At 57.2% G+C, this 27,351-nt stretch overlaps 2 protein-coding genes across 4 annotated transcripts; one reads left to right on the top strand and one right to left on the bottom strand.

Annotated features, from left to right (window-relative positions):
* Positions 1 to 11: 11 nt before the first annotated feature.
* Positions 12 to 23,276, bottom strand: LOC117649778 (protein draper). Of its 3 annotated transcripts, XM_034392828.1 has the most exons (20): positions 23,010 to 23,274; positions 10,421 to 10,545; positions 6,046 to 6,177; positions 5,835 to 5,961; positions 5,546 to 5,708; positions 5,223 to 5,469; positions 5,016 to 5,136; positions 4,773 to 4,910; positions 4,482 to 4,693; positions 4,233 to 4,399; positions 4,030 to 4,155; positions 3,839 to 3,946; positions 3,388 to 3,759; positions 3,138 to 3,302; positions 2,861 to 3,037; positions 2,651 to 2,764; positions 2,306 to 2,533; positions 1,996 to 2,211; positions 1,762 to 1,908; positions 12 to 1,668 (listed from the first exon to the last, which is right to left on the bottom strand). In XM_034392828.1, exons 3-20 carry the CDS (start codon positions 6,168 to 6,170, stop codon positions 1,415 to 1,417), a joined length of 3,207 nt encoding a protein of 1,068 aa, XP_034248719.1. In that variant the 5' UTR covers positions 6,171 to 6,177; positions 10,421 to 10,545; positions 23,010 to 23,274; the 3' UTR covers positions 12 to 1,414. The 3 variants fall into 3 exon arrangements, with proteins under 3 accessions (XP_034248719.1, XP_034248721.1, XP_034248720.1); XM_034392830.1 differs by lacking the exon at positions 1,996 to 2,211 and having other exon boundaries at positions 23,010 to 23,276; XM_034392829.1 differs by lacking the exon at positions 10,421 to 10,545.
* A 1,001-nt stretch (positions 23,277 to 24,277) lies between these two features.
* Positions 24,278 to 26,918, top strand: LOC117649785 (proliferation-associated protein 2G4). Its single transcript, XM_034392844.1, has 7 exons — positions 24,278 to 24,454; positions 25,276 to 25,510; positions 25,617 to 25,779; positions 25,883 to 26,104; positions 26,200 to 26,425; positions 26,512 to 26,639; positions 26,723 to 26,918. Exons 1-7 carry the CDS (start codon positions 24,370 to 24,372, stop codon positions 26,849 to 26,851), a joined length of 1,188 nt encoding a protein of 395 aa, XP_034248735.1. The 5' UTR covers positions 24,278 to 24,369; the 3' UTR covers positions 26,852 to 26,918.
* The last annotated feature ends 433 nt before the right edge of the window (positions 26,919 to 27,351 follow it).

Here is a 27,351-nt window from a genome sequence, read left to right as displayed (position 1 = left end):
AATAGCACGAGGAATTAAAAATATATTTATTTCCATCACAGACACAATGCAAAATTCATAGAAGAGCTCACAAGAAGAAAGCTCGTCAGTCGGTAACAGGTTTAGCCAGTCAATTGCTTATTTATTTGAAATCTAAAGGAATGTTGCAGGACAAGAATGCATTTGTTGCCAAGTAGAGGGCACATTAATACAGATGATAGCAATTTTTTAAATATATATAACCATAGTTTAGGAATCTTCTTGGCACAATTTGGCACTCACACAAACTGCAAATTCTTTAGTTCATCGCTGGTTCATCTCATCAAAAACATTGCACATTTTTTAACAGTATTCTAGTACAACTGGCAAATTGCACACACATCAAAGTCAAATTAATTAGTACTAAAAACTTCAGTTATTGCTTTGATACGTAATAAGACCAATACATCTTAACTTTCATACAACATTTCATAGTAATTTCATTATACAGTTCAAAAGTCCATGATATACTGCACCTTTGACAAAAAAAAGTAACAGAAAGGTCAAAAGGTCAGGCTCGCCTAATTTAACTCTCACAGGTTTGAAATAGATGACCAATCTTGCAAAATAGTAGATTTTGAGACATAATAAAATGAACACATACAACAAAAAAATAAGATAAAATAACAATGATTCATAAACAAACTATACATGAACACACAAAATATTGGTAGAGTAATCTTTCTTAGTAATTATTAAAAAAAAAAAACAGTAATAAAAAGTATGAGTTTAAAACTATATGTTTAAGACAAATATATACAAAAATAAATAGCCTATGTACAAAATAATTATAATGCACATCTCTATAGTTATTGCATAGATGGTCTCCAGTAACTCCTCTTTCCAGTTGATCAGTGTGTCTGTGCTAAAAACCTTAAAGAAAATATCATGAGGGTTGTTCTGACCACTAAGATTAAAGTGGAATGAAAACAACTAAGCATATCACAAGTAAATAATTCATTAACCTATTTAAAAATCAAATCGTAACTACACAACAAATGTAATGAGGACCATCAAGGGCTGGAGAAAATAGCACATGAAAATTGTAATCCAGGATCTACAAATGCTCTGCACTCACAGGCGTTTTGAGGCAACTTGTGTTCAAAGAAATCTTAATTTGTAACCAGAATATATACAGATGAAGCAAGTGACTAGTCTCCTGAGCTCACGGGCAGCAACTGCATTTTTGAGAAGCTCCTCTATCCTCAAAGCAAGTGACCAACCTCTCTGGTTATTGTCCCCTATTATCAGTCAAAAGTCCACATTAAGACACCAAGAAATGCAATGTACTCTAACTTCTTTCTTCATGAAAAATATGGTTTACTTTTCAGAAAAAAAAAGTGGAATGTTCAGGCTGAAGCCTTGATCACAAAACAAAGAAATACTTAAGGTTTGCTCAGATCATGTTTTTGACTACATCATCACTAGCACTTGAGCTTCCGCTGCCACTGATGGTACTGCTATTACTACTGTTGCTGCTACTGCTACTTGGTTCAACATTTGGTATGTTAAGAATAGTTGTGCTTGCTGTGCTTGCAGCACTAGAAGATCCAGCCCCAGATACACTACTATTTTTATCAACCAGTTGATGATAATGAGGTTTCCATGATGATGCAGGTCTGCTGTAGTCTAAGTGATCGTACTCAATTTCTATGAACAGAAGATTAAGAAACAAGATTACATATTTTTATCACTTGCAGCATTATAAAATAATATCCAATCCACCTCTGAGAAGAAACAAACCTGCTTCCTTTTTCTGAGTTATTTCATCATACAAATGCTCAACTGGCTTATCATCAACAGCTTGATACATGTTCAAATTAGGATTGCCCATGTCAGCACCCCAATTTTTGGCAGAAACAGGATGCTGGAATTCAAGCCCATACGCACCTGAAAACAAAATAAAAACATTTATCAAAAATTTCTTCCATAATAATGAGAACAGAGAATGCAACTAAGAGAAGGAAGTAAGTATACCCTTTGAACACAAGTCATCATCATCCTCTGTGCTACAACCCGCTCTTTGTCTCTCTATATTGAGGTTGTTTTTACTTCCCAAATTATTATGAATCATTTTATGCATGTTGTTAAGCGGCAGTAGGGACCCATCATCCGACCCAATACCAACAGTGGTGCCATTGCCTGCAGCCCTTCCTGTGTATGAATAGGCTGGATTGTCAAAGTGGTGACGGTCTGTTTGAAAGCGCAAAGGTTCCGAATCAGCCATGCTTGCTTTGGACAACACATATTTCAAACAATCGAAGACACAGTAAAACCAAAAACATACCTGGAGAAACACCTGGGTCAGCATGATATTGCACATGAGCCAATTCTGTCTTGAGGCTATTGACGCGACGTCTGTAGTACAGCCACAGAAGGAGAAAGACAGCAGAAAAGAGAGTTGCAACAATTGCTCCAGCCACAATACCAGAGTTACTTGACTGTGCTTTCCCTTCAACGTCATTTGCTACACCCAAGGATCCAGACACTGCTTCTCCCAACTCACAATTTTTACCTGAAAATCAAACCAAACTTTCTTAGTTAAGAGGTGGGAAAGTAAAGGAGGAAATAAAACCACTCTCAAGATAGTGGCAAAAATTAAGGGGAAGAAAAAGGAAGTGTTTCTCATTACCAGACAAACCTTTGCGGCAAACACAGCCACGAATGGGATGGCAGTCATATTTGTCCTCATTTCCACATTCACAAATATTCATGCAGTTTATTCCATATAATCCATCTGGGCAAGCTGAAAAAATGATAACAGGCAAAATAAAGCCAAGTTGAAAAAAAATAAGATTTCTTTGGGATTTACTAATTGTACTGGAAGTGTCTCCAACCCTACCTTCATAGCATTTAGGTCCAGTCCAGCCAGGTTCACAGTGGCAAAATCCATCATTGCTACGACAATGACCTCCATTCTGACATTTGCAAGTTTGGCCACAGTGCAATCCAAAGAAACCGCTGGCACATGGACTACCACACTTTTCTCCAGTCCAGCCAGGAAGGCACTGACAGTCACCTGGGAGGGAAAGCAGGAAAACAATTGCAGAATAATCAACCTGTGCTTTTTGAATGACGGGGAAAATGGCAATTTCTCTGGATATTCTGCAAATAAATACCTGTTACATAATGACATTTGGCATTTTTCTTGCAGTCACATTCTTCCTTGCAATCCTGGCCATATTTATCATCATCACAAGGGACTTCACACGATAAACCTTGGAAACCAGGCTTACAGTGATACTCCCCTGTTATGTGGTTACAAGCAGGGTTACCATTTACACCTGCAAAGCAAACATAAAATTTCGTATAATAATGATTTGTGCTACAATGAGGGGGGTTTAGACATGAGATACAAATTTTGCTAACCATATGCCCATGGAGGACACTCTTCTTTACAGCCTATTCCATAACGACCAGAGTTACAAGGTGTGCTGCATCGGTCTCCTTGCCATCCTCGGGCACAAATACATGCCCCACTAATGGCATCGCAGGTGCTGTTATTGGCACAATCGCATTCTTGAGAGCAGTCTTCTCCATAATACCCTTCCTTGCATTTTGTTGCACACCTCATTCCTCTCCAAGTAGTTTTGCAGAGACACTGACCCGTTTTGTGGTCACAACCGATTGTATTTTCGTGATCGCAATCACACTCAAACTGGCAGCCAAGACCATAGCGCCCCTCCTCACATTTTCGTTCACAAAGTTTGCCAGAAAATCCTGGTGGGCAAGTGCAGGTCCCTGTAAAACCAAGACAAAATCATAAGTACATGAAGTTGGTCACAAAATAATAATGCACCAAAGAGGGAATCATTCTCACCAGTAACTGGGTGACACACCCCTCCATTTGCACACTTGCAAGGTTCATTGCAATTAGAGCCATAGGATGTACCATTGCAGGGCCGTTCGCATTGAATTCCCTCCCACCCTGAGAGCAGAAAAAGGATAATAAGTATCTCATGCCTTCCATTTCACATAGGCATAGCCACAGCAAAGGAGCTCATCTTTTACCTGGATTGCAGAAGCACTGGCCATTCTCGTGGTTGCACAAAGCCCCATTGCAGTTACATTTTTGGGCGCAATCCTCTCCAAACTTTCCAGGAGGACAGTGAGATTCACATTCTTTTCCTTGATAGCCTAGCCAAACAAATCTCGATTATTAAACCTATGTGATCCAGAAATGAAAGTCGACCCAGACTAAACAGACCACTTACCTGCTGCACATATGCACGACCCATCAACTGGAGAGCAAAGGGCATTATTTTTGCAGTTACACTTCTGCTTGCATCCCACGCCAAATGTGAGCATCGGGCAAGGACGGGCGCACGAGCGAACATCCCAGCCAGCTTTGCAATTGCAAGCACCAGTGTGAGGATCACAGCTAAAAGAAAAAAGAAAAATGGATGTTAACATTTTTATCAAGTTGCATGCACTTTGTAATTTATTTGTAAGAATAATGTTACCTTTCCGTGTTGTTTAGCTCACAGTTGCAGACACCAGTGCAATTTTCACCATAGGTCCATTCAGGACAAGCGCGCTCTGAGCAATCAAAGCCTTTCCAGCCCTGCCGGCACTTGCAGGTGCCATTAATTGGAGAACATGTCCCACCATTTTTGCAGTCACACTTTTTGGAGCACTGAACTCCATAGAAGCCTTCAGGACATCGATCTAAGCACTGTAAAAAATAATAATTCAATTTTAATAAGTAAAATAAAATAAGTCTGGTCAAGAAAGTGCAAAGCCTTTTTAGTTACCTTATCCCCGCGGAAACCAGCTTGACATTCACATGCCCCAGTAATGTGATGACAAGGTGCACCATTATAGCAGTCACAAACTTTGGAGCAATTTACTCCCCAGAAACTAAAGCCACATCTGTTAGCACAGACATCACCCTAAAAAATGAAAATAAAATTTAAAACATGCAGCAGGGTTGTACAAGTAGCAATTTGAAAGAAAAAAATTTTCTTAAGTAGGTAAATGAAGCAGAGAGAACTTACAGTCCACCCAGGAGTACAATAGCATTTTCCTGTGGTAGGGTTACATGTTCCACCATTTTGACAACGACATTCGGAGGAGCACTCATTTCCATGTTTCCCTTCAGGGCACTGGCTCTCACACCTGAAACAAGAGAGATGAATCCATTCGTCCCTTGTTGTTAGTTTACCATCTGAATAAATATCTGGGAACATTAAATCCATACTTACAAAGGACCCATCCACCCGGAGGCACACTTGCATCCTCCTGAAATATGATGACAAGCTCCACCGTTTTGGCATTTACAAGTTTCTTCACAGTCCTGGCCGTATTTGCCAGCAGGACATTCCAGAGAGCAATGTTCTCCATGCCAGCCCGGCTTGCAGCTGCATTGGCCCGAAAATGGGTCGCATACAGCTTGGTTCACACATTGACAGCGATGCTCACAGTTTGGACCATAGCGATTGTCAGGGCAAGCTGTAATTGCAAGAATGATTTTAAAAATTGATTTAATTACAAAATTAGCAAACAATCAATCTTCAAAAGGACTTACTCTGGTTGCAAGTTGGTCCACCATAATTGTCCTCACACTGGCATTTGTTGGGTTCCACACACTTTCCATGAATGCATGGTGCCTCGCACTCGGCAATGCAGCGATTCCCACTCTGGATGTAGCCCTCACAGCATTCCTCAACAGGTCTCGTTTTGGACAATGTCTAGAATAAACAAAGAGAAATCCGTAAGAATCACAGCAGCATCACAATACTTACAAATGTTAACAAACAATTTCCACAAAAGAATTGCTTTATAGCATCAAAATCAACCAAAATATTGATACAAACTTGAGTAGTGTAGTGAGTTTGGAATTCCATCTTGTACTTGGAGCATCGCGGGGGTAAATTTAGGCACCATGTGAAGATCTTCTTTTGTACAGGTATTTGTTTGGATACTCTGACAGTCTGGTTGTATCTGAAACACCAAAGCAGAAAATCAGTGACCATTTTTTTTTAAATTTTCAAATACAAACATCTAAACGTAAGATGTGAAACTTACGCCGCTTGGCGGGTGCAGATGTGGGGTCCCTCCAGCGCGGCGTCAGCGTGCTGCACTGACAGCGTGACCAGCAGCAGCACCACCACCAGCGCCACGGGCACGGCCCGCACGGCCACCCGGTCCATGGTGAGCCTGAGGACGAAGACGAACAGCGGCAAATTAGTTTCATTAATTACAGCGCCTCATTTTCATTTCCAGGCTAGTCACAGCGTCGCAGCATCGCAGCCGCAGTTGGCAGCGACTTCCGGGAGCCCCGCGCGGCCCCAGCACGCCCCTGGCCCTGGCCTTCCGAACAATCGTGGCGGCACGGCGGAGAAAGCCAAAGCCAAAGCCGGCGCCGCGCCGAGCAGTGGCTCCTTCAGAACGGTGCTCCGTCTCTGTCTCTCTCGCACCTAGACGGCACGCCCCACGCGTGTGAGAGAGACAGAGCGACGAAAGCGCTGTACGAGATCAGCCTACTACCGCCCCAGTGCAGGAACCCCGTCGGGTCAGGGCGCCCAGCCGAGCTAATGACGCGACATCGCCCTCACTGTCGGGGGCGCCGAAACCAACGCCTACCCGCGACCCCTGGTTCGAATCCCGCCCCCCACTTTCCACTGCCGCTTTTTGTGGCTGTTTTCACGGCCGCGCCATTGCCTGCCGTATCCGCCAATTCAGCCAATCACCGAGCGCACCGCGCATCCTCCTCCACGCACGCAGCTACGCAGCCGAAACGCCGAGGCAGGCCGGCAGGCCGACACGCGGCGAAGACCCACCAGGGAGCACTTCGAGCCGACTAATGGGAGAAAGGCGTGTGCAGCGATGCACCCGAAAAAAGGGGGAGGGGCTGCCCTCGCCTCCGCCCTGCACGAGTCCTGCCCTACTGCCACCAGCCGGACCTGACGTAACGCGTAATTCAAGGGCAACGGCCTCGACGGCCACACTGTGCCCGGCTGCTTGGGGTCCGAAGGGCAGGGCGAGCAGGGCAGGGCGTGCGGGGCGCAGGCGTCGGCGCCGCGCCACGGGACCACGGACGGCGCAGTGCCGGCGGCAGAGGACGCCGGGTCACGGGTGAAAGCGAGAGGATCTCTCTGGAAGCGCTAATGGCATTTATTCGAGCAGGGGGCGCCGTGGCGTGCCGTGCCGCGCCCTGCCGCCACGCACGTTACCGACTTATTGGGAAAGTAAAAGCCCCGCAATGCATCATGTGGCGGAGCACGGCGTGGTGCGGTAATGGCGGGGCGTGTCCAGGACCACCCCACGCGGCAGCTCTCGCTTGCCCGTCCTTGCAGTGCAAAGCACTTTCCCCGATCAGGCGCGACACTGCCGCCAGTCAGTCAGTGCGCCGTCCGAGAGTCCCGTCTGTCCGCCCGCCCCGCCGGCCGCCAAGCGCGCGGTCCAGGAGTCACCAGGGCACTGCGGCTTTTCAAACTCCCACGCGCCGCCCGGTCTCGTGCCCCAGTTCGCCCCGCGCCCCGCGCCCCGCGGAAAGCCGCGCTCTCCAAATCCGCGGCGCGCGGCGGCCCCCCGAGCCGGCGAGGGCGACGAGAGGGCCGCCTGTCGTTCCTGAGGGCTAGCCGTGCCTGCGGCTGTCCGCCTGGCCACGCCCACCACACTGCATGTGTGCCGCGACACCTGCACGGCCACAGTGCGGCCGCGTGCCGATCAAGTGCCTGCCGGCGGACGGCGATAAGATAGCGAGGCCAAACAGCCTGTGCCGGCAGTGCCGGCGGCCGAGCGCCTGCGAGGCTCGGGGTAGGCCAGCCCGCCACGCCGCGCCGCGTTGCGGGGCGGCCCAGCCTGGACCTCGCAGGCGCCCGGAGCACGGAGCACAGGGCCGGACAGCGGCAGGGCGGCACACCCACCCACGCGCCGCCCGCAGTGCCGTGCCGCGCCGAGCGGGGAAAACCCTACTACCTCCACCCCACGGCAGGGCCCGTCCCAATCGACGACATCAATGAAACGAGAACCAGGGCGCCCGCACCGCGCAAGCCAGGCCGAAGGACGGACGCGAGCACGACCTGTCCAATTGAAAAACAAACCGTCCCCGCGGTGTGGCGGCGCGGCGGCGCCACTGGGACATCGCGGACCCGGCGGGCCCCGCGGACAACAGGAATAATACGGCGCAGGAAGGCGCGGCGGCGATAGCGCTGCATTGGCTGCATTGTGGCGGCTTGGGCTCGCCGGCTCGCCTTGCGGGAAAGCCGGCCTAATCTGCATCGGAAGTTTGTGATACTCGAGCCTGCGCCTGCGCCTGGGCCGCCGGCCGGCCGCACCCCGCCGCGGTGGTGCTTTGGGCCGAAAAGGTGGACGCGGGCGCGCTGTTGACTCGCAGCGCCCACAAATAGCAGCAGCAGCAGTGCACGCCAAGCGAAGCGCGAAGCACGCGAAGGAGTCCGTCGAGGCGACCAGCAGAAGCCCGCTGTGGTGCCCAACCCGTTTCCCTCACTTCTTGTCCCTCGCGAACCTCCATACTTGCACATCCGGCGGCCCACGCGCACACACTGGCCGCACCAAAATGGCGCACTGCTTGTTGACGGAGCGGCCAGGCGCGGTTCTCTCACACACCGACGGAAATGACTGCCTCACTGACTAGTCAGTCGGATGGGTGAGTGAGTAAGCGCGCCGAAATAGCGGCAACGACCAATAACTGCACGGCGCGGCGCGCGCGGGGCCCTGGGCGGCCCTAGAGGCCCTTGGCCATCCAGCCGAGTCGAGTCCGCCGAGTCGGCCAGGCGGAAAAACAGGGACGCGGGCCTCGGCGTCCGCGACCGCCTTGCACCGCCGGGACCAACGGCGCCGCCTTCAAGCAGTGCAGTGCCACGCGTGTTTATTGGCGCCGTGAAGCGCAGCGCCACGGCACTGCAAACCCATATGGCAGCGCCGGAGAAAATATAGGGGGGGGGAGCTTTGGGGCTTTCGACGGGGCGTGGGCGCGGCGAAGTCAGTCGGTGGGTCGGAGAGACAGCGAGAGACACGGGGAGAGAGAGAGGGACAGAGAGGGCGGAGCAGGGCAGTGCGCTCGACAGAGCTGGCGGGCAGGCGGCAGGCGACGGCCAGAGCCCAAACAAACACGGCTGTGTCTTCGAGGCAGCCCCGCCCCGCGAGCCCCGACAATGTGTGCAAGGAGAAAACGCCAACCCACCGGCCGGCGGAGAGAGAGAACGAGTCAATTTATCGAATGCAAAGGCCTGCTTTATGTTGTATACACACGCTCGGGAACCCCACCCCGTGCCGTCACTGTAAACTCTGCCAAGCACACTTCACCCCGCTGCTGCTAAAACTTTCAGCGCCGGGCTCGTAAACAGTGCTCCGGAAGTCCTTTGTTACTCAGAGGAGCTAGTTTAGTTTCGACGTCACCGACATATCCTGGTAACCGCCCAAAACGGGTCGGCCAGGACCGCCGCGTCGTCGTCCAGCCCAGGTCCTCATGGAAGGACGACCCTTCTTATCGCCGTGCTCCGTACTCGGAGGAGGCGAAGCTCCCTCAGTCTCCAGGTGTGGCCGCGCCGCCGAAACAGTTAGGCGGCCGCTTAGGCCAAGGCTCGGGCCGGGCCCCCTGAGGCCCCCTGAGGCCCCCCGAGGCCCCCTGAGGCCCCCCGAGGCCCCCGACCCCACGGGCCACGGCACGGCGGCCACCGTTTCGACGGCAGCCCGTTGACCCCGCGCGAAGCGCCACGCCGAGTCCGACAGTCCGACGCGCGTCCGTGAATCGGGCGCCTGGGCGACGCCGAGCCACGCCACGGCGACGCGGTGCTCGACGCGGTGCGGTACCTCTCGGAACGGCCGCGACGACGGTGCGAAACTTTGTGCAAATACCCCCCCCCCCTTCCGGCCTTCCCTTTCTGACGCAGTGGAACCTTTCCAAAAAGTGCAAAAAACAAACCGGCGCGGCGGCGGCGCGCACATGCACGCCGCTTTCGTGTTTGCAAGCCGCCCGTCTCTTTTTATACCCGGCCGCTGTGCAAATTCGGCACCAACTGGTCCTACACCGAGACAGGCACCCAGACGCACACGTCAGCGAACCGGCAACAATACTACATGCCGCGGCACGCAGCACTGGGGGAGGAGGGGGGGGGGCGTACGCGATAACCAACTTGGAATTCCCCCTCCACGGCCCGCCCCCTGTCCCCTCGCCGAGACGCGGAGCGAAGCGACAGGCCCGACAGGGGAGCAGTCCACGAGTGGCACAGGATTACCCCCCCCCCCCCCCCCCAACACACCGCGACGAGAAGCCTTCTAAACTGCAGCAGCGCGGCAGGCCGGCCCCGGCAAAGAGCCCCCGGCGAACCACCGCCAGCGCCGGGGCGGGAGAACGACGACGAAGAAAACGACAAATCGCGCGGGAAAAGCGAGAAAAGCCGCCCGGCGACAAAGTTGGACTGCCTTGCCTTACCTAGAGCCTCGCGGTGGAGGTGACGTCACATGGGGAGCGGCGGCAGCGGGCGACAGCGCCACCTTTGTTCCCTGCAGTGTGGGTCCTTCGGGCCTTCGGCTGCCGTCGGCGTCTTGCAGCGCGGCCTGCAACCGGGGCACGGTGCACGGTCAATTTACATGTCCTTCGGGGGAGCGTCTGTCTACCGGGGCCGGGGCCGCACGGCCGCACCAGAGCCTATGCCGCACTCCATCGGCAACACTGCAAAGCACCGCTGTCTTTGTCACACCCACTCCGCGATGCCCCGTGAGTGGAGTGCGAGAGAGACAGCCACGAAAACACACTGTCGCTCGATAACCCGTCCAGATGTGCCTCTACGGTCGTTTCAGCCGCCGTCGCCATGACAACAGATCAGCACAGCTGCAAACCTAAGTGCGTTTCAGCAGCCGTGGTCCCCATGGCAACCAGCCCGGCCGTACTTCAGGATCGTTTCAGCGGCCGTTGCCATGACAACCGCAGCTGTGGCTGCATCATTTCAGCGCGTCGTAAAGAGAATCCCCCTCCCAACTCCCGCTCCTCGAGGCGCGTTCTGCGCTCGTGGCTGGCTGGCTGGCTGGCGCAGCACGCCACAGGACTAAAGATACGCCTGCGAAGGACAAAACGAAAAGGAAAAGAATGCGGAAAAAAAGCCCGTGCGCCAGGAGGATGACGCCACCGAAGAGAGACGAGACAACAAAGAAGGGGAAAAATAAACTCGTTTGGGAGGGGAAGAAGATCGACTACCACTGAGCGCCCCATCGCCTCATCGCCCTGGACCCCAGAGCAGCGGAGGGGGTAGCCCAGCTTACTGCGAACTTTCTCGCATCACCATTACTCCTTTATAGAAAAAGTCTGAATAATTAATTAATGGAGAGTCACTGAATGAATCACTCATAAACATAGTGGTGGCGTTTGCCGTAAAATCGTGCCAGTCCGGAGTCGCGTGGACACCAAAACGCCGCGGAGGCAGGGCAGGCCGGTCGGGCCGGTTCGGGCCCTGCCATAATGCGGCAACAAACTCGCACGCCAAGTTCCCAGAACTTGGGGACGCACACTGCAGCACGGAGTCCGCGTCGGCCGGCTTGATTGCAGCCCCGCGAGCCGGACAGGCAGGCCGGCCGGACACGTCGCCGTCATCGGCCGCCGTAATGGTGGGCCTCCCCCACCATCTGGAGCACGGCGAGCGCAGCACGCCCCGAAACGTGCTGATAACACTGCCCGGCGGTGGACGGTGCCGGCCGGCACGGCGCTCGCGGACCGGCCGGGCCAGACCGCGGCCCCGCGGCGGGGAACGGGCGGGCAAGGTCGCGGGGCGGGGCGGCCGGCCGGCGACGACGACGAGGTGCTCGACGGCGAGGTGCTCGTCAGCGCCGCCGCCGCGGACGAGCGCGGCTTCGCCAGCCACTTTGGAGGCCTGCTCTCGCCTTCCGGGTGGGACGCCATGTCGGCCACGTCGGCCACGTCGCGGTGACTCGGCCACGCGGAGGCGCCAAGCACGCCGCTCCGCTCATCGGCATGCCCGGCCGTGGGAAACAACGGAACGACACGGAATGCGCACTGGCGGACGCCGCAGAAGCGGGCCAGGGGCGCCCAGCGGCCAGGGGCCACGCCGACGATAATAACAACGATCTGAGGTCACGTGGCCAAGCGGGCAGCGACAACGGAGCGGGCGCTGCCGGCCTGCGGTTCGGCAGGCACCTTTCAGCGCCTGCGAGGTCGGCCACCATCGCGCGCCGCTGCACACCGGCGTGGAGACGGTGGCCTACCTCGCCCGGGGGCAAAGTAGGCCACCCTCTCGTCAATGGTGTCTCGCGGCGCCGAAGGCGGCAAGCCAGCGGTGGGAGAGGGCGGCTGCCAAAACCCCAAGCCCCACAGGTAGGCGCGTGGGAGTACTGCCGGGTACCGCACTAGAAAACTCAAACCCGCTCCGTTCCGTTTCCGCTCCGCCAGCAGATGAGCCGTCACGCCTTTATCTGTCTCAATTAGGAGAAAGCGCGCGGCAGCCACGCCACGCCACGCCGCGGCAGGAGGTCAACGAGAGCACGGCGGAGACCGAGCCTCGTTTTCGTCGCTCTGTCTCCCTCGCACGCAGACGGGCCGCCCCACGAGTGCGAGAGAGAGAGAGAGAGAATGCTGACTGACCGCGGCCGCGATAACACCGGGGCGTGAATCGTGAATCACACCCGCGGACGCAGTGGAGCAGCTTCCGCAGAATGTTGACGACGGCGTGCTGCCGGCGGGGAGGGCAGGGCAGGGCAGGGCAGACGCCGCCAGTCCGCGGACGGCGAGCGAGAGTCGCGGCGTGAGTCACCACCGCGTCGACCAGGCCGCCGCGGCGGACGCGTTTCGGATCTCGTCTTTTTCCAGTCCACAGTTCGCGCTCCGCGGAACGCGCCACGCCGCGGGCACGCGGCAGGACGCGCAGGTGGCGACGCCGGTGGAGGGGGCTCCGTCGGCGCGCCTTCGCTCTGCCTACACCGACCAGGCCGGTCCGGCCCAGCGCGCCGTCCATCAGAGACCTGCCAGTGCGCCGCGCCCCACATCAAGCACGAACAAGAGAACGCTTGCGCGCCCCGGGGCGCCCCAAAGTTTGCCAACAACAGACGGGATGGTTGCGGCCGGGCCTGCCGCCGGGTCTGCCTCCAGCCGCCCCTTGCCCAACGCGATGCTCGGGGGGACATGCGGGGCGGCGGGCAGGGCGGCCGGAAGGTGCCGCTATCACTGCACACTGGGCGGTGCACGCGGACACGGCGTGCACGACGTCCGTCGTCGTCACGCGCGCCGCGCGCCGCGCGCCGCGCCGGGGAATAGGCCGGACGACACTCCGCTGCATTCCGCTGACCGCAGTGTGCCGAGCGAGCTGGCGACGACGACCAAGGAGCGCGAGAGACAGAGCGACGAAAGCCACTGCCACCGCGGGCCACGCCACCACCGACACCGTCCAGATGACCACGACCAGGGCGAGATGGCCGTGCCAATAGATTAGCATGGCCACGTTCCCATTCCCCACACGTCCAGTCGGCCACGGCGATTGCTGCACCGCGTGGACGCACTTTCACCCCCCCCCTTTCCCCCTGACTCTCTGCCTGTCGCAAATTCGCGCGCGAATCAAGGCCTACTCCATACACAAATTGCCGTGCTGGCCTAGGCGAGGCGAGGCGCTCTCGCATCGCCACGCAGCAAGCAGAGAGGCCGGACAGGCCTAGCCAGCCGTCTCATTCTGTCTCTCTCGCACCCCGACGGACCGCCCCATGAGTGCGAGAGAGACAGAGCGACGAAAGCAGAGCTCGGAATCAGACGGCAGGCAGCCAGGCGGGCAGGCCGGACCCTCCGACTCTACTAGCAGAGTCTGCCTTCATTCATAATGGACACGCTGGCTGGCCTGGCTCAAGCTAGAGCCTGGCCTGGCAGGCCACCATCCCAGCCGTACCGCACTGCATCGCAAAGGCAGCCGACCAAGAAGGCCACGAGGCAAAAAAAATGAGGATGCGGAAAAAAAATATCAAAATATTCCGTCAAATTTGGTGCAAAGGTATAGATATGACAACATTTTTTTGACGCCGTTTTAACCTTTAGGGTCTTTCCACACGCAAACGCACACGCAGACACACATAACTAGTTAGTTGGCCGCTCCGTCCCCCCCCCCTCCCTCTCCCTTCCCGCAGAAGAGCCCAAGGCCGATGCAGCTCGGCCAGACTCCAGCGCTGCGTTCCAGCGCGGCAGCACCAGCAGCCACTCCACTGCAAGTCACACTCACACCTGCATCGTGCACACACACAGACACACGCACGCAAGCCCGTCCCGTCAGCACACGAGTCCGCATGCGAGTCACCTGCGCCGCACCATTCGCATATCCTCCGCCGTGCGAGATGCACGTCCAAAAAAGAGACAAGTTAGGTGAAAACCAAACTCCCTCATTGGCTGCGGCATGACGGCGGCGGCCCTTGGCGGACTGGACGGGAACCTACCAATCGCCGCGCAACCAGCAGCAGTGACGAAAAGACGCGCCATCGCAAAACCATCAATCCATTCCTTCCATTGTACGATTCCGCCATCCTTCGAGACGCGCGTCGTCGTGCCCCTGCCGAGCGATTCCGAACTCGACGCTCCGTCTCTCTCGCACCGCTTCGAGACGCCCACCGCGTGCGAGAGAGACAGAATCAGACCGCCGCCGCTGCGCGCTGCACTTCCCCGCCGCAGTCCGATGGCAGTGCGCAGTCCGCGGCAGTCCGCTTGCGCAAAAGGCGGCAAGGGAAGCGTCCGTCGAAACGAGAATGACAAAAAACAAGCGGAGCGCGTTACGCAAAATTGGCGCCGATCCACCGTCATTCAATTCCCCCGAGCGCAACGGCGCGGCGGCCGAGCCTCGCCGGCGAGCCCATCCAGTGCTGCTTCAAGGTCCGCGACGACGCCGTGCCGCCGTGCCGCGGGCGACGCCTCGCCCCTTTGGTTCCCTCTCCTCAGTGGCGCGGGCCGTCCTTGAGGGCGCTCGTCACGGTGGTCGGGCCTGCCCTGCTGCGCCCCGCCGTCGCCGTCCTGGCCGGGTGGCCCTGTCACCACCGCGCGGCGCGGGGTGGCTGCGCTAGCTGCGCTGCGCCGCGGCCGGGGTGCATGGCGGCGACGATGACGACGGCGGCGACGCGTGCACGCCCCTTGCGCCACCACGGGCAGGAGGGCGTTGACGTCCTCTGCGCTGCGGATGCCCCCGCCCCGCCGCGCCCCGCCCCTTCTCCGCTCGCGGCTCGGCGTCTCTGAGAAGTGCCCCGCCAGCGACTCGACTCGACTCGACGCGGGGCGGGGCGCGGCGCGGCGGCTCGAGTCGCGATAGCAAGCATGAGCCCGGGCCGCGGACTGTGGCTGAGCGAACAGGACACCGCGGGACAAAAGCGAGCGCATGGGGACACACGCACCCAGCCGGGACGAGTCGGACGAGCACGGCGTCGACGGCCACCCGAGGCTGCAGCGGCCTGGCCGGTGGCGGTAATGTGCTCGCCCCGGATGTGCACCGTCGACGTAAACATCCTTCGGGCGCACATTTCGCACCGGCCGGCAAAACACGAGCATGCGCATCCCGGCGGGCACTCTTTGTGCCGCTGTCGCGCTGTCGCGTCGTCCGAGTTGCAGTGTGGTTGCGCGCCAGAGGAAGTCGGCTCCAGCGACCACTCCACTGCCGGCTGGCTGGCCTGGCCGGCTGATTCGTGCGGTGGAGGGAGCGGCGCGGCGGAGCGCGGATTGAGTGACAATCATGAGGCAGAGGCCAGTGCGGGCCGCGGGCACGGCGGCGGCGGCGCAGCGTGGCGAGCACTGGGACGGGGCGGACGGGGCTGGGGGCACAACAATTGGACCCCCACCCTCTCTCTCTCTCTCTTCACTTGGGGTTCCCCTTTCAATTCAAGGAGCCCCGGCCGGCCGGCTTCTTTCTCCGAGACGGGCGAGACGGGCGAGACGACCGAGACGACGGCACGGCGGCGTGGGACCCGCGGCCGCGGCCACCGCGGCGGGATGCATGTAGCCTAGCCGCCGCGCCGACCGCCCGCGCCCCGCGCCCGCCGGTTCGCAGGTTCGAGTCTCGCCAGGGTCGGGCCGTTTTGCTGATCGTTATTGTGCGGGGCACGGGCCTTTGTGGTGTGGCGGCGCGGCGGCCAGCCAGGCCCGCGCACACCTTTGTGGAGGCAGCGCGCGCGGTGAGAGCCACGCCTGGCCACGCCACGCCACGCCCGGCACATTGTTCGCGTCGAGAGTGGCGCTATCGGTTTGGCGTGCGACGTTCCCGACGACGCGCCGGATGTAAACCGTCCCGACAGACTCACAAAGGGGTGTGCCCGCCACCACCGAGTACCTACAGTGCACGTACCACCACCGCAAGTCCCTCCGCACGCCTCAGGCACGCAGACCCCTCCCCTCCGGTCCCTCCCTGCGGCCGTACGCACTCTAGCTTGGCGGCCAAGGTGAGGCGCGGCGCGACGGCGCGACACTGTGCGGTGTCAGCTGTCCGAAACCGACGCGGAAGCGCGCCGAAGACAGCCAGCCAGTCAGCAGGCCAGCCAGTGCCAGCCAGTGAGGCTAGTCAGACCGCGCGTCATCATTGCCGCAACAGTAATGAGCAAGAGGCAGGCCGCTTGACGCGCGCTGTGCAGCGCTGTGCGCCCCGCTCCAAATACCCATCGCAGTTAGCAGCTTCCAGGAAGGCCGCCGCCAGTGTGTATACACCGACGGGATGGGCTATAAACGACAGGAACTCGCGCTAGCGCAGTAGAAACAACACCATCTAGTCTCACGGCTCACAGATAAGCTCGGCAACCGTAAACTCGACGGGGATTCGAACCGCCGACCGCCACCGCCGCCACGCGGGGCTCGAATGGCCGTCACCACGCATTCCAGCGCAATCCGACACCAGGACCAAAGTGCAGCCGGGCCGCTAGCAAAGGTCGAACGCGAAAGCACAACGGGGGTTGCCAACGGTCGGCGATTGATTCTCATTTTTGGCGCGGCAGCGTTCCCGAGCGTTCCGCGCTCTCCGCCCTCCCTCTGCTCGGCACTGCACTGCACTACACCCCAGTCATTAAAGCGCGCCCGATGCACCGCAACAGCTGAGCCAGCACAACACACGCACACACACACAGACAGGCTCACACACACGGGGGAGCGGAGCATGCGGGTCGCGGTGCTGCAGTGCGCGCTGTGCAGGGTCGCGGCTGGCGGGGCTGGCGGGCGTCGCGGCGCACCGAGCAGCTGCCCGTCGCGTGACGTACCGCGTCCCGCCGCGCTGCGCCGCGTCCCACCGCGTCCCTCTCATGTTCTCCGTCCCGTCCCCCTGTAGTAGACTAGGTCGTTTCCATCGCTCATCTCTCTCGCACTTACGATGCGTCCCGTATGGGTGCGAGAGAGACAGAGCGACGCAAGCAACTGCACTGCAAGCCCTGTATACTGCCTTCGTCATCGCCGGCTCGTCCGTCGGCCACACAGTGTAGTGCATGCCGCACACCGCACACGAAATGCCAGCCAGCGGCGGGCCGAACCCGAGCAGTGCCTCGTCCGCCATCTCACTCGCACCCAGCGGATGTGGGCGTGAGTGCAAGAGAGACAGACAAAGCGACGAAAGCACCGCTGGAATCAGTTTGCAGGCACATTTCGGCCTCCCTCACACGCAGACGGGACGCCCCCACGAGTGCGAGTGAGAGAGACAGAGGCCGCCCCGTGTGATTGGCTACTGCAACACCTGTCCATCCAGTGGCGTGTCGCGCGGCCGCAGCCCGCGGCCGCTCTTGGCGTCGGATCAGTTTTCGGCCCGCTTTTGGTCCAGACTCCAGGCATTGCTCCAGCGTGCTCCAGCGCGCTCCAGCCGCGAGTTGCTGCTTGCTCCAGCGCGCCGGCCATCAGGCCCGTTCGTTCGGCCCGCCGGGCAGTGCCACTGAGCAGTGCGCATGTCAGTGTGTGAGTGTGTGATGTGTGTGTGTGTGTGGTGTGTGTGTGTGTGTGTGTGTGTGTGTGATTGCACGCGACGGGTATCGCAATTCATCGCCGCCCCGCGCCGCCCGGCCGGCCCCAAGCTTTTTCCAGCAGTGCGCCAGCCCAGCCAGCCACTTTTGGAGCGTGGACACGACACGGTCCGCACGCGCACGCCTGCAATAAGCCTTCTTCGGGCGGACGCGCGCGCGCGCGCACACACACACACGCACACACGCACACACGCACACACACACACACCACACACACACACACACACACACACACACACACACACACACACGGGCAGTACGGCACACGCCCACCCACACAGACGCGCACAAAAACACCCGCCCCGGCCCTTGCAAGCGCGCCGCGACGTCGCTTCAGGCTTGTCGCCGTCGATCCTTATTTCGACTCGGGCTAACCAAAGGCCTGCCCGCCTCCAGGAAGACTCCGGGCCCGGGGCAGGCCCGGGCAGGCCCCCACTTTCACCTCCAAACAACAACAAAACAACTCCTTTGGCTGCATTCGTCTTTCATCGCCGCGTCCCCGGCGTGGCCGCGTGGCGGAGGCAGAGAAATTCGTCGTCGTGACATATGGCTCGGCGGGCGGCGCGTGCTACAAAGAGAGAGAGAGGGAGATAGACAAGCTCGCGACCTGTGCTAGAGAGAGAGAGGGAGAGAAGCTTGCGACCTAGACCGAGGAAGAAACGCGGCCGCCGTGAAAGCATGCAGAGGAAACAAACAAACGCGAGAAAACTGAGGCAGTGAGTCACTGATAAGGATAAGAAGGTCGCTATCAAATGCCCGATATACACGAGACTCGCGCAGGGAGCGCAGCGGCAGCGGAATCGCCAGGGCTGCCTCGCCTCCGCGCCAAACAAGCACCCCGACGCGCGGGACAGAGACCGCCCCGTTCGGAATCAGCCCGCAGGGATTCCCTGACAGAGAGGCTCGGGTGGACGAAACAGCGACGGCGCGTGGGAGGACGGCGGCGGACTTTGTCGCAACGGCCGCCGCGGTTCATGCACTCGGTGCACGGTGTGCACACATACCGCCGCGGTGCACGCGGTGCCAGGGTGGCGGCGTGGCGGCTGCAGCGCCCCGGGACGCAACCTCGGCGACCCCGCGCCCCGGGCAGACAGACCAGCGCCTCGTGCTATATACAACAGGCAAGCAGGGTGGCTGGCGCTAGCTGGCGCGGCCCCAACGACACCCCGTCTCTCTCGCACCTCCCGCGGAACGCCCGTGAGTGCGAGAGAGACGGAGCGACGAAAGCACGGTGTTGCTCGGAATCAGCCCGCAGGGGCAGCCCGTGGATAATCCGAGTCCATTGGCGGCTTGTTGCCGGCTTGTTTGCCAAAACAATAACACGCCGAGCGGGAAGTCCGAGTCCGGGGCGCGGGTGGCTGGGCTGGCTCGCCGAGTGTACAACAAAGTGTACTACCACACAGTGGCGCCCGCCTTGCCTGCGGAGGAGGCTTTCGGTTTTCCCTCGCCGGGTCGCGGCGGCTGCGGGTTTGAACCCCGTCTGGGCTAGGCAGTCTCGGCGACAGGGCGGCGTCCGGGACTGCCTACCCGCCGGGCGGCAGGGCGTGGAGCAGGCGGGAATGCCCGAGTGACGAGGCTAGACCGACGGCCAGCCCGACGCGACGGGGGGCGACGGAACCCGATTGAGGTTGCATCACATTAGCCAGCCATCAGGTCGCTCCACTCAGTCCACTCCGCAACCAGGTTGCAAAGGAGGAGGGGGCGGGGCTGGCCGAGGGGCTGGCGGACCTGGCGGCGGCCACTTCGGAACAAAAACCGTCGGCCGGCCGGTCGGCGCAGGGAGTAGGGACTGGAGGGACTGGCCCAAGTAAAGTCCGGTCCGGCGGCAGTAAAATTGGCGCTAAAATGAAACGGCCGATGGTTCGTAATTATCGCATTGCACCACGCCAGGCGCGGCCCGGCCAGGGCCCGGCGCGCTGGATCCGGGTGGGGCAAGAAAAGGGCTCCCGTGACGTCCGCGACGTCCATGACGGCGTGCTCGGCCTCCGCTGACGCGCCGCCGAGTCTCCACCGGCGGGTGATAACCGCAATCTCTTTTGGCGACCACGCGAGACTTCTGGCGGTACGGTGACGTCGTCGCCCAGTTCGGCGCGGAGGGGCCGGCCGGCCGGGCCGCGAAGCCGCGCCGGGGGTCAAGGCATGGCCGGCGCGACCACCGCGCTGTACTACTCGCCGTCGCCAAACGCGGAGCGGACAGCGATCGACGTTGCAGTGGGGCAGTGGCGCGCGCATCCCGCCCCGGCCGCAGAACGCCCCGCGGAACCCCCGGCAACTTCCCGTTCCTGCAGAGGCACTTGAGGCCTTCGGTCAGGGAAGCCCGGGCAGCGATAAGGAACCCGTCCAGGAAAGGAGAAGAACGCCCCGGCGGGGCCGCACTGCCGCACTCCGTCCAGGCTCTGCTGCTCTGCCCGACCTGACGCACATCGCTCGCTCGCTCGCTCGGAGAGGAACCGGTTGGGCCTTTGTGTTCGTCACGTCACTTCCACGTCGGCGAGGCGAGACGCGCTGGACTGCCGTTAGCGCGCGGGCGGCCGGAGCAACCAAAACGCCGTCGTGTGCGACGACGCGTTGTCGGCGCCGTCCTGCTGACATGACATGACGCTGCAGACCGCACCCGCACCACTTTCCCCGGGGCGTGGCCGTGGCGTGGCGTGCCGCGGCGTGGAGTGGCGTGGCGTAGCGTGGCTAACCGCCACTGTTTCGCAGCAGAGTAATGTCCCCGCTGCAGCAACGCGCAGCAACGCGCAGCAACGCGCAGCAACACCAGGCCGCCCATACCACGCAGCCACCCTGGCGTGGCGGCCCGCGCGCCCCGCGCCTCCGACGAGCGCCACAAGCACGAGCCAGACGGCCAGACGCGGCGCGGCGGCGGGGCTCTCGACGCGCACGCCATTTCTGGAGCGTGTAACGACACACTAATTAAAGGGCCGCATGCTGCCCACTGGAAACACGACGCCGGCGGCGTCATCGCGGCGCGGTATTGATCCGGAGGCTGGCGACGACGGCCTGCACGGCCTGCTGCGCCGCGAGCCACACGAGTGGGGTCGAGGGGGTGTCGCTGGACAGAGGACAGCCTCAGCGTGAGAGAGCCGCGCGGACTCCACCAGGACTCCACGCGCCATCGCGTGCCGCGTGCAGCCGCGTGCCACCAGGGGGTCATCGTGTCGCCCGGGTTTCACCGGGACCATTGTATTGTCAACTCGGTTTCGTAATAGCGATGCAGGCGTCCGAACGCGACGCGCCGCGACGCGCAACCCGAAGCTGCCTCTGGGCGTCGTATGACGTCGTACATCGTAAAGCACCCGCTTTGCCTTTGCCGCACTTTCTCCGTTCCAAGGGCCCAGGCCCTGGGCCCGGGGGCCGAACGGCCGACCGAAGGGCTGACGAAAATAAAGTAAAGGCATCCGTCCATCGAGACGGCCTCGGCGCGTCCCGCAGGGGTGCGAGAGAGACAGAGCGACGCGGCCCTGTTTGGAATGGGCCTGCGGTGCCTGCAGCGCGGCGGCTCGGCGTGTTTGAACGCCGGCCGAGCTTTCACCCCGCGGCGCGCCTCGGCGTGCGCCTCGCGCTCCCGGAGGACGAGGACGACCTCCGCGAGGGCACGTCGGCGTCCAGGGAGTCCAGGGGGCGCGGCAGCGCGGCACTGCCGGAGCGCGCGCCGGGCGGCCGGGCGGAGCGGCTCAAGGTCCCGGTGTCCTACTCGCGTGGCATTACGTGAGGAAATGCAGTGCGGGGGCGGGAGGCGGCGGGAGGCGGCGGGAGGCGGGGGGAGGCGGGGCCGGCAGGGGCTGCATAAGACGCTGGCCAGCCGAGCGGAAAGCCTACTTGCTGGAGTGGCCGAAGGGTCGGTTCGCCGTTCTGTCTCCCTCGCTCGCCTACGGCACTGCGGCACGCCCCATGAATGCGACAGAGACAGCGACGAAACGATCCTCCGCCTGCGGGCGGGAAACTTCCCGAACTCGAACTGAGGAGCGGCAGAGCGGCCGAGACCGTGGCAACACCCCGCCGGACCCGCCGGCCGCCACGACGACCCCGTCCACCCCGTCCCGGCCCATGGAATGCTTTACTCGCGTTTGATGTCAGAGACTGAGAGGTCGTTCGAGCTGTCCTCGCTGGAGTCGTTGACGGCCTGGAGCGCCAGGCACCGGTAATTTGCGCCGGGCCGTGCCGTGCTGCCGCGCAACGCGAGGCATGCAGGGGAAGCACCCCGTCGACGGGGACCGCCAGGACAGCAAGGACGCGGCGTCGTTACAGTGGTGCAACGAGCAACGATGCAGCCAAGGACCCGCAAGGACCCGCAAGGACCGCCACCCGATGGCCGGAGCGGAACCAACGCGATCATGGCCTCGATCACCAGGATCTGGATCGGGGCGCCGTTTCGCACGGGGGCGTCGTGGGCCAGGTCAGGACGGGGACGGCGGGGACCGTCCCCAAGCGGCGGTCGCGAAGTGGAGTCCATGTTCCCCCAGTACGCACTCAGCACACCACAGAGGCATATGCGGGATCAATACACTGCTAATGAGCGCGACCGAGGGCCATGGCCCGAAAGAGTGTAAACCCACTCAGCTGCCACCTCTGTTTCACTTGGCAGTACAGTAGCGGTATCTCAGATGGTGGCTATGCACACTGAGTTGCACATTCCTTAGAAATCTGACACCATGCAACTCTGCACTCAGTCGAATTCGATGTACATGCAAAGTAGTTCACAGCATTAATGGGAATGGGATGATGACATTGGCAGTTTTGATCGTTTTAAGGACAAATGTCAGAGGAGGCACTGGAAGTAAGATACACTATAAATTAGATCGTTTCAAGGACCACATTATAAATCTTAAGAGAAAGCAACATTTTGAATCTTTAAAAAATTACTGACGAAATAGATCTAAATATGTAAATTTTGGAACACTCACATCTTAAATTTTAATGGCCCATCAGATATGCCATCAGAAATATACCTGGTGAAGTAATAGACCATTCTTTCAAGGTAAGAGGAAACCCCTCATGAGAGCAATCAGGACACCTGGAGAGGCAGCCAACCTCAAACAGGTAGCTCGTGGCACTAAGACACGTACCTCTCGATTCAGCGTTCAAACGATGGTAATCCAAACAAGCTGAGGTTCAGCCAACCCGCGGCCCGCCACGCACACACACACACACACACACGCACTCGCGGTCCACACAGACTCCCTGGGCGCAGGCGGATCGAAGTCACAATCAAAACAAAGCAGCAAGTGACGTTCGCATTTCAGCCCGGTCTCGAAATCACGGTGGCCGTCCGGGGCGGAGCAGCCTTCAAGGCAGACTGATTCCGCCGAGCAGCCAGCCAGCTCTCTCTCCTCTCCTCGCCCCTCGCTCGAGAGACGCGGCGGCCGGTAGCGCTGCCTGGCGGCAACAGGCGGTTTCACTCCCGTGCCGCCCCGCCCCCACTCCCAGGACTTCATTCGGGTGCCATCTTCTCCAGCTGTTTCTGAATGAAGTCCGTGGTGGGCTTGAGAGACTCATTTGTCACTCCGCTCGAATCCACGTTATTTTCATTCAAGTCGGAGGGCGTTCGTGGAGATGGAAACCTATCTGCTCTCCGAACACCCAAGAAAAACTGAGTGACAGGGAAGTGGCAACCCTAGCCAGTTCCCTTGTCCAAAACCGTGTCAGTGGCGCCATCTAGTGGCCTTCGCTCGAAGCAAGGTGGGGATCGCGTTTTTGAAACCAGGAAAACAACAGCTTGTTCTCCTTCCGAATGTTGTAGATCCGTCACGTAGATTCAGAAATAGGGGATTTCTGTCATGAGGTGATGTATCGAGGCAAACAGCGCTCGCCCCTTCGTCACGAGGAAAATGCTGAAAGAGAAGTGAAGAAGAGCAAGAAGTTCTGAGATTACACCTGCTGCGCATGCGCAGTGCGCAGAGTGGAGGAGGACGTGCGCGCCATCAGTTCAATTTGAGGCTTTTCGTTCGTTTTTTGTTAGCAACCGTATGCTGGGCCTTTGGCGACCAGATTTACTTGACACTATATTTTTCAATGGTTTGATATGAAGGTCGCTCATGGTTGAAATAATTCAGCAAATACCGGTCGCGCCTCATGCCTTTTTCAAATGCCAGGACGAATAAAATAGCAGACGGTTATTGACAGGGAAATCCGAAAGGCCACCGGTTGATTACAAACAGAGTGTTCTCGCCGATTCAGCAGAATTTCTGCAGAGCGACAAGGCACAAAGCGGATCAATTTAATTGCTTCCTGCGACCCTTTCCAGTGGGCCACGGTGTCTGCCCACCGCCCGGGCGAGTTTGAAAAGCGACAATAAACTCCGAAACATTGGCAGCATTGTCGGCCAGGAAGTGGCTGTAGCTGCGGCGGCGGCGGCACTACTACCGCTGCAGTCGCTCGCTGCGTACACACATCATCCCAAGCTCCGTTCAATTCAAGTTTCCAACCATGGCTGACAAAGATGAAGCTGAAAAGACTATCGCCGAGGAATCGGTCGTCGTCAAGTACAAATTGGCCGGCGATATCGTGAACCGTAAGTACTCTTGCCGTTGGTCCGGGCAGTCCGCTCTTTGGCCCATATGGGCGCTGCCGCTGCGCCTCGGCCGGCTTGGTGCCGCGGGCCGCGGCGCGGTGGCGGTGGCCCTCGGCAAACGCCGCGGCCCCGACACGGCTGCCATGTGGACGATGGTGTCGGCCGCGGGGCTGCGGGTCGCGCCTTGCACTCGGTGGCAATGCGACGGCCGTGTGAGCAACCCTCCCTGCGTGTGCCTTGGGGCGGTTTGCCCGGCCCGGGCCGCGGCCACGGCGCAGGGTGTTTACGTGTTGCCGCCAGCCTAACCTAGACGGGTCGTGGGGACCGCGGTCCGTCTGGTGTTTCGCAATATTGTCCTCCTGGCCCTCGCAGCGCCGCTGCTCGACAGGCGCGGTAGTTTCTGATCGCGGCACGTTCGGCTGCTGACACCGCGGGCAGACTGTCTGTCATCAATGGTCGCTCTGGTGCACCCATCTGTGACCCCATTCAGAATGCTGCAGGAGGTCCGCTTCCTTAAGACCAATCTCAGAAACTCCACGTTCTCCCACATTGAATTTAATTTTTCTAGCTCTGATAATGACAGCATTCCATTGTTTGCTTGGCAATTTTTATTTTCAACTAAAGTTACGTCATGATTTGCCCTTTTCTTTAAGCTACGTGCCCTGTCTCGTAGACTGAAGTTGCATTTAATTGCTCCTATCAAACAAATTGGACTGTGAATTATATTTAAAAAGGGGATTCAAATGGGATTTATTGCACACACTCCTTAATTTTCATTTGCTTTCAACTGTATGATAATATTTGTTGTTTTCACATTTCAGGAGCCTTGGCCCTTGTTCTTGGACAATGCGTCGCCGGGGCAAACGTACGAGAAATCTGCCAGGCAGGTGACCAGTTCATCATAGATGAGACCAGCAAGGCTGCCAAGAAAGAGAAAGATATCAAGAAGGGAGTTGCATTCCCAACTTCCCTTTCTATCAATAATTGTATATGTCACTTCTCACCTACTCCAAAAGACCCTGATGTTTTACTCAAAGAAGGAGATGTGGTCAAAGTGTATGTATCAAATTTTTTCCCATAACAATTTTTAAAAGGAAATAGCAGCTTGAGTTTTTTTTAGTAAGTGTGAACACTTGAATTTCACTTTATCTTTTCTCTTCAGGGATATTGGAGCCCACATAGATGGTTTTATTGCTGTTGTTGCACACACCATTACTGTTGGTCTAGTATCTGGCCTCAAGGCCTCCGGAAGGCAAGCTGATGTTATCCTTGCTGCCCATTATGCATCTGAAGTAGCATTGCGACTTCTGCGGCCTGGCAATGAGGTACTATTTTGTATGCTTTGTTTGGAAAAAGGTCACCCTTGTTTCCTCTAAATTTCTGTCATGTGTCTTATCAATTTTTTATAATTTTTAAATTTTCTTTTAGACCTACACTATTACTCAAGCTGTCCAGAAAGTCTGTGAAGACTTCAAATGCAAACCAGTTGAGGGAATGCTGAGTCATCAGCTGAAACAGTTCAGAATTGATGGTGAAAAAACTGTTATTCAGAACCCAAATGAGGCACAAAAGAAAGAACATGAGAAATTTACTCTTGAAGTTCACGAAGTTTATGCTATGGATGTGCTTGTCAGCACAGGAGAGGGTGTGGTAAGTCTTTATTATATTTTTTTTCAGCTAACTCTCGCTTTCAGTAATAAAATACAATGACTTAATTTTGTTCTCTTCCCTTTTTCCCATTGTAGGGCAGAGAGGCCAATTCAAGGGTAACAATCTATAAGAAGACAGATGAGTCATATCAACTCAAGATGAAGGCTTCTCGTGCATTCTATAGTGATGTTATTCATAAACATGGAACCATGCCCTTTAATCTCCGCTATTTTGAAGATGAAACCAAGGCAAAGCTTGGAGCTGTTGAATGTGTCAATCACAAACTAATTGAACCGTTCCAAGTTTTGTATGACAGGCCAGGTACAGCTACACTGATTTTTTTGTCTTTTCAGTTTTCTTCCCTGACCATGAGGTATAATGTCCATTTATTATAATTTCTCTTTCAGGTCAATATGTGGCTCAATTCAAGTTCACAGTTCTTCTGATGCCATCTGGCACCATAAAAATCACGGGTCTTCCCTTGGATACTGACTTATATTCTTCTGAATATCAAGTAACTGACCCTGAATTACAGGTTGGTACTTGTTAAATTGGTCATCGCTGTTTAATTTTATGAATATTTGCAGTTTAGCACTATAACGTAAATTGTTTTTTTAGGAACTTTTACTGCAGTCAACGAACCCCAAAATTGCCAGGAAGAAGAATAAGAAGAAATCCAAGCAGATGCAACAGGAAGCATTGCAACAACAGCAAGCTCAAGATGAACCTATGGATGTCGATGGTTAATTTTGACAGTTTTTACAAGTGCTGGGATGAACTGATACTTTAATAAAATTCATGTTCACAATTGTCATTTTTGCAGTATGACACCCTCTGCATGAACTTCATTACACTTCATGTTTGTGTGGCTCATAACTTTTTCACTGTTTTAACATGGCCTGAAGACACCTGTAACGTGCCCCATTCTCTTTCTGAGGTGTATCACAAATTCTACTACTTTTTAGGGACTCTTTTGTACATTGCACTTTTTCCATGATATTCTTAGTATTTGTCTTGCCGCTTGTGATAATTCCTGTGTCCATGTTGGTGTGATCCATCAGTGTCCTTGTTTCTTAGTATTTCTGATAAAGAACCAGCTGAAAGCATTTACTTCAAGCTTTGTTATAAAACTGTTACTAAAATTGGTTAAAACGTGATTACTACTCCCACACTGTTGTTCATCTTTAAATTTTTAATCGTCGATTTTTATTGTAGACGTAAGCATGGAAGAGCTGTGCTCTTAAAGG

Source organism: Thrips palmi, unplaced genomic scaffold (assembly GCF_012932325.1).
Source record: "Thrips palmi isolate BJ-2018 unplaced genomic scaffold, TpBJ-2018v1 HiC_scaffold_4, whole genome shotgun sequence".
Taxonomy (NCBI): Eukaryota; Metazoa; Arthropoda; class Insecta; order Thysanoptera; family Thripidae; genus Thrips; species Thrips palmi.
Note: the sequence above shows the minus strand (reverse complement) of the source record. Positions and strands in the feature narration are given on the sequence as shown.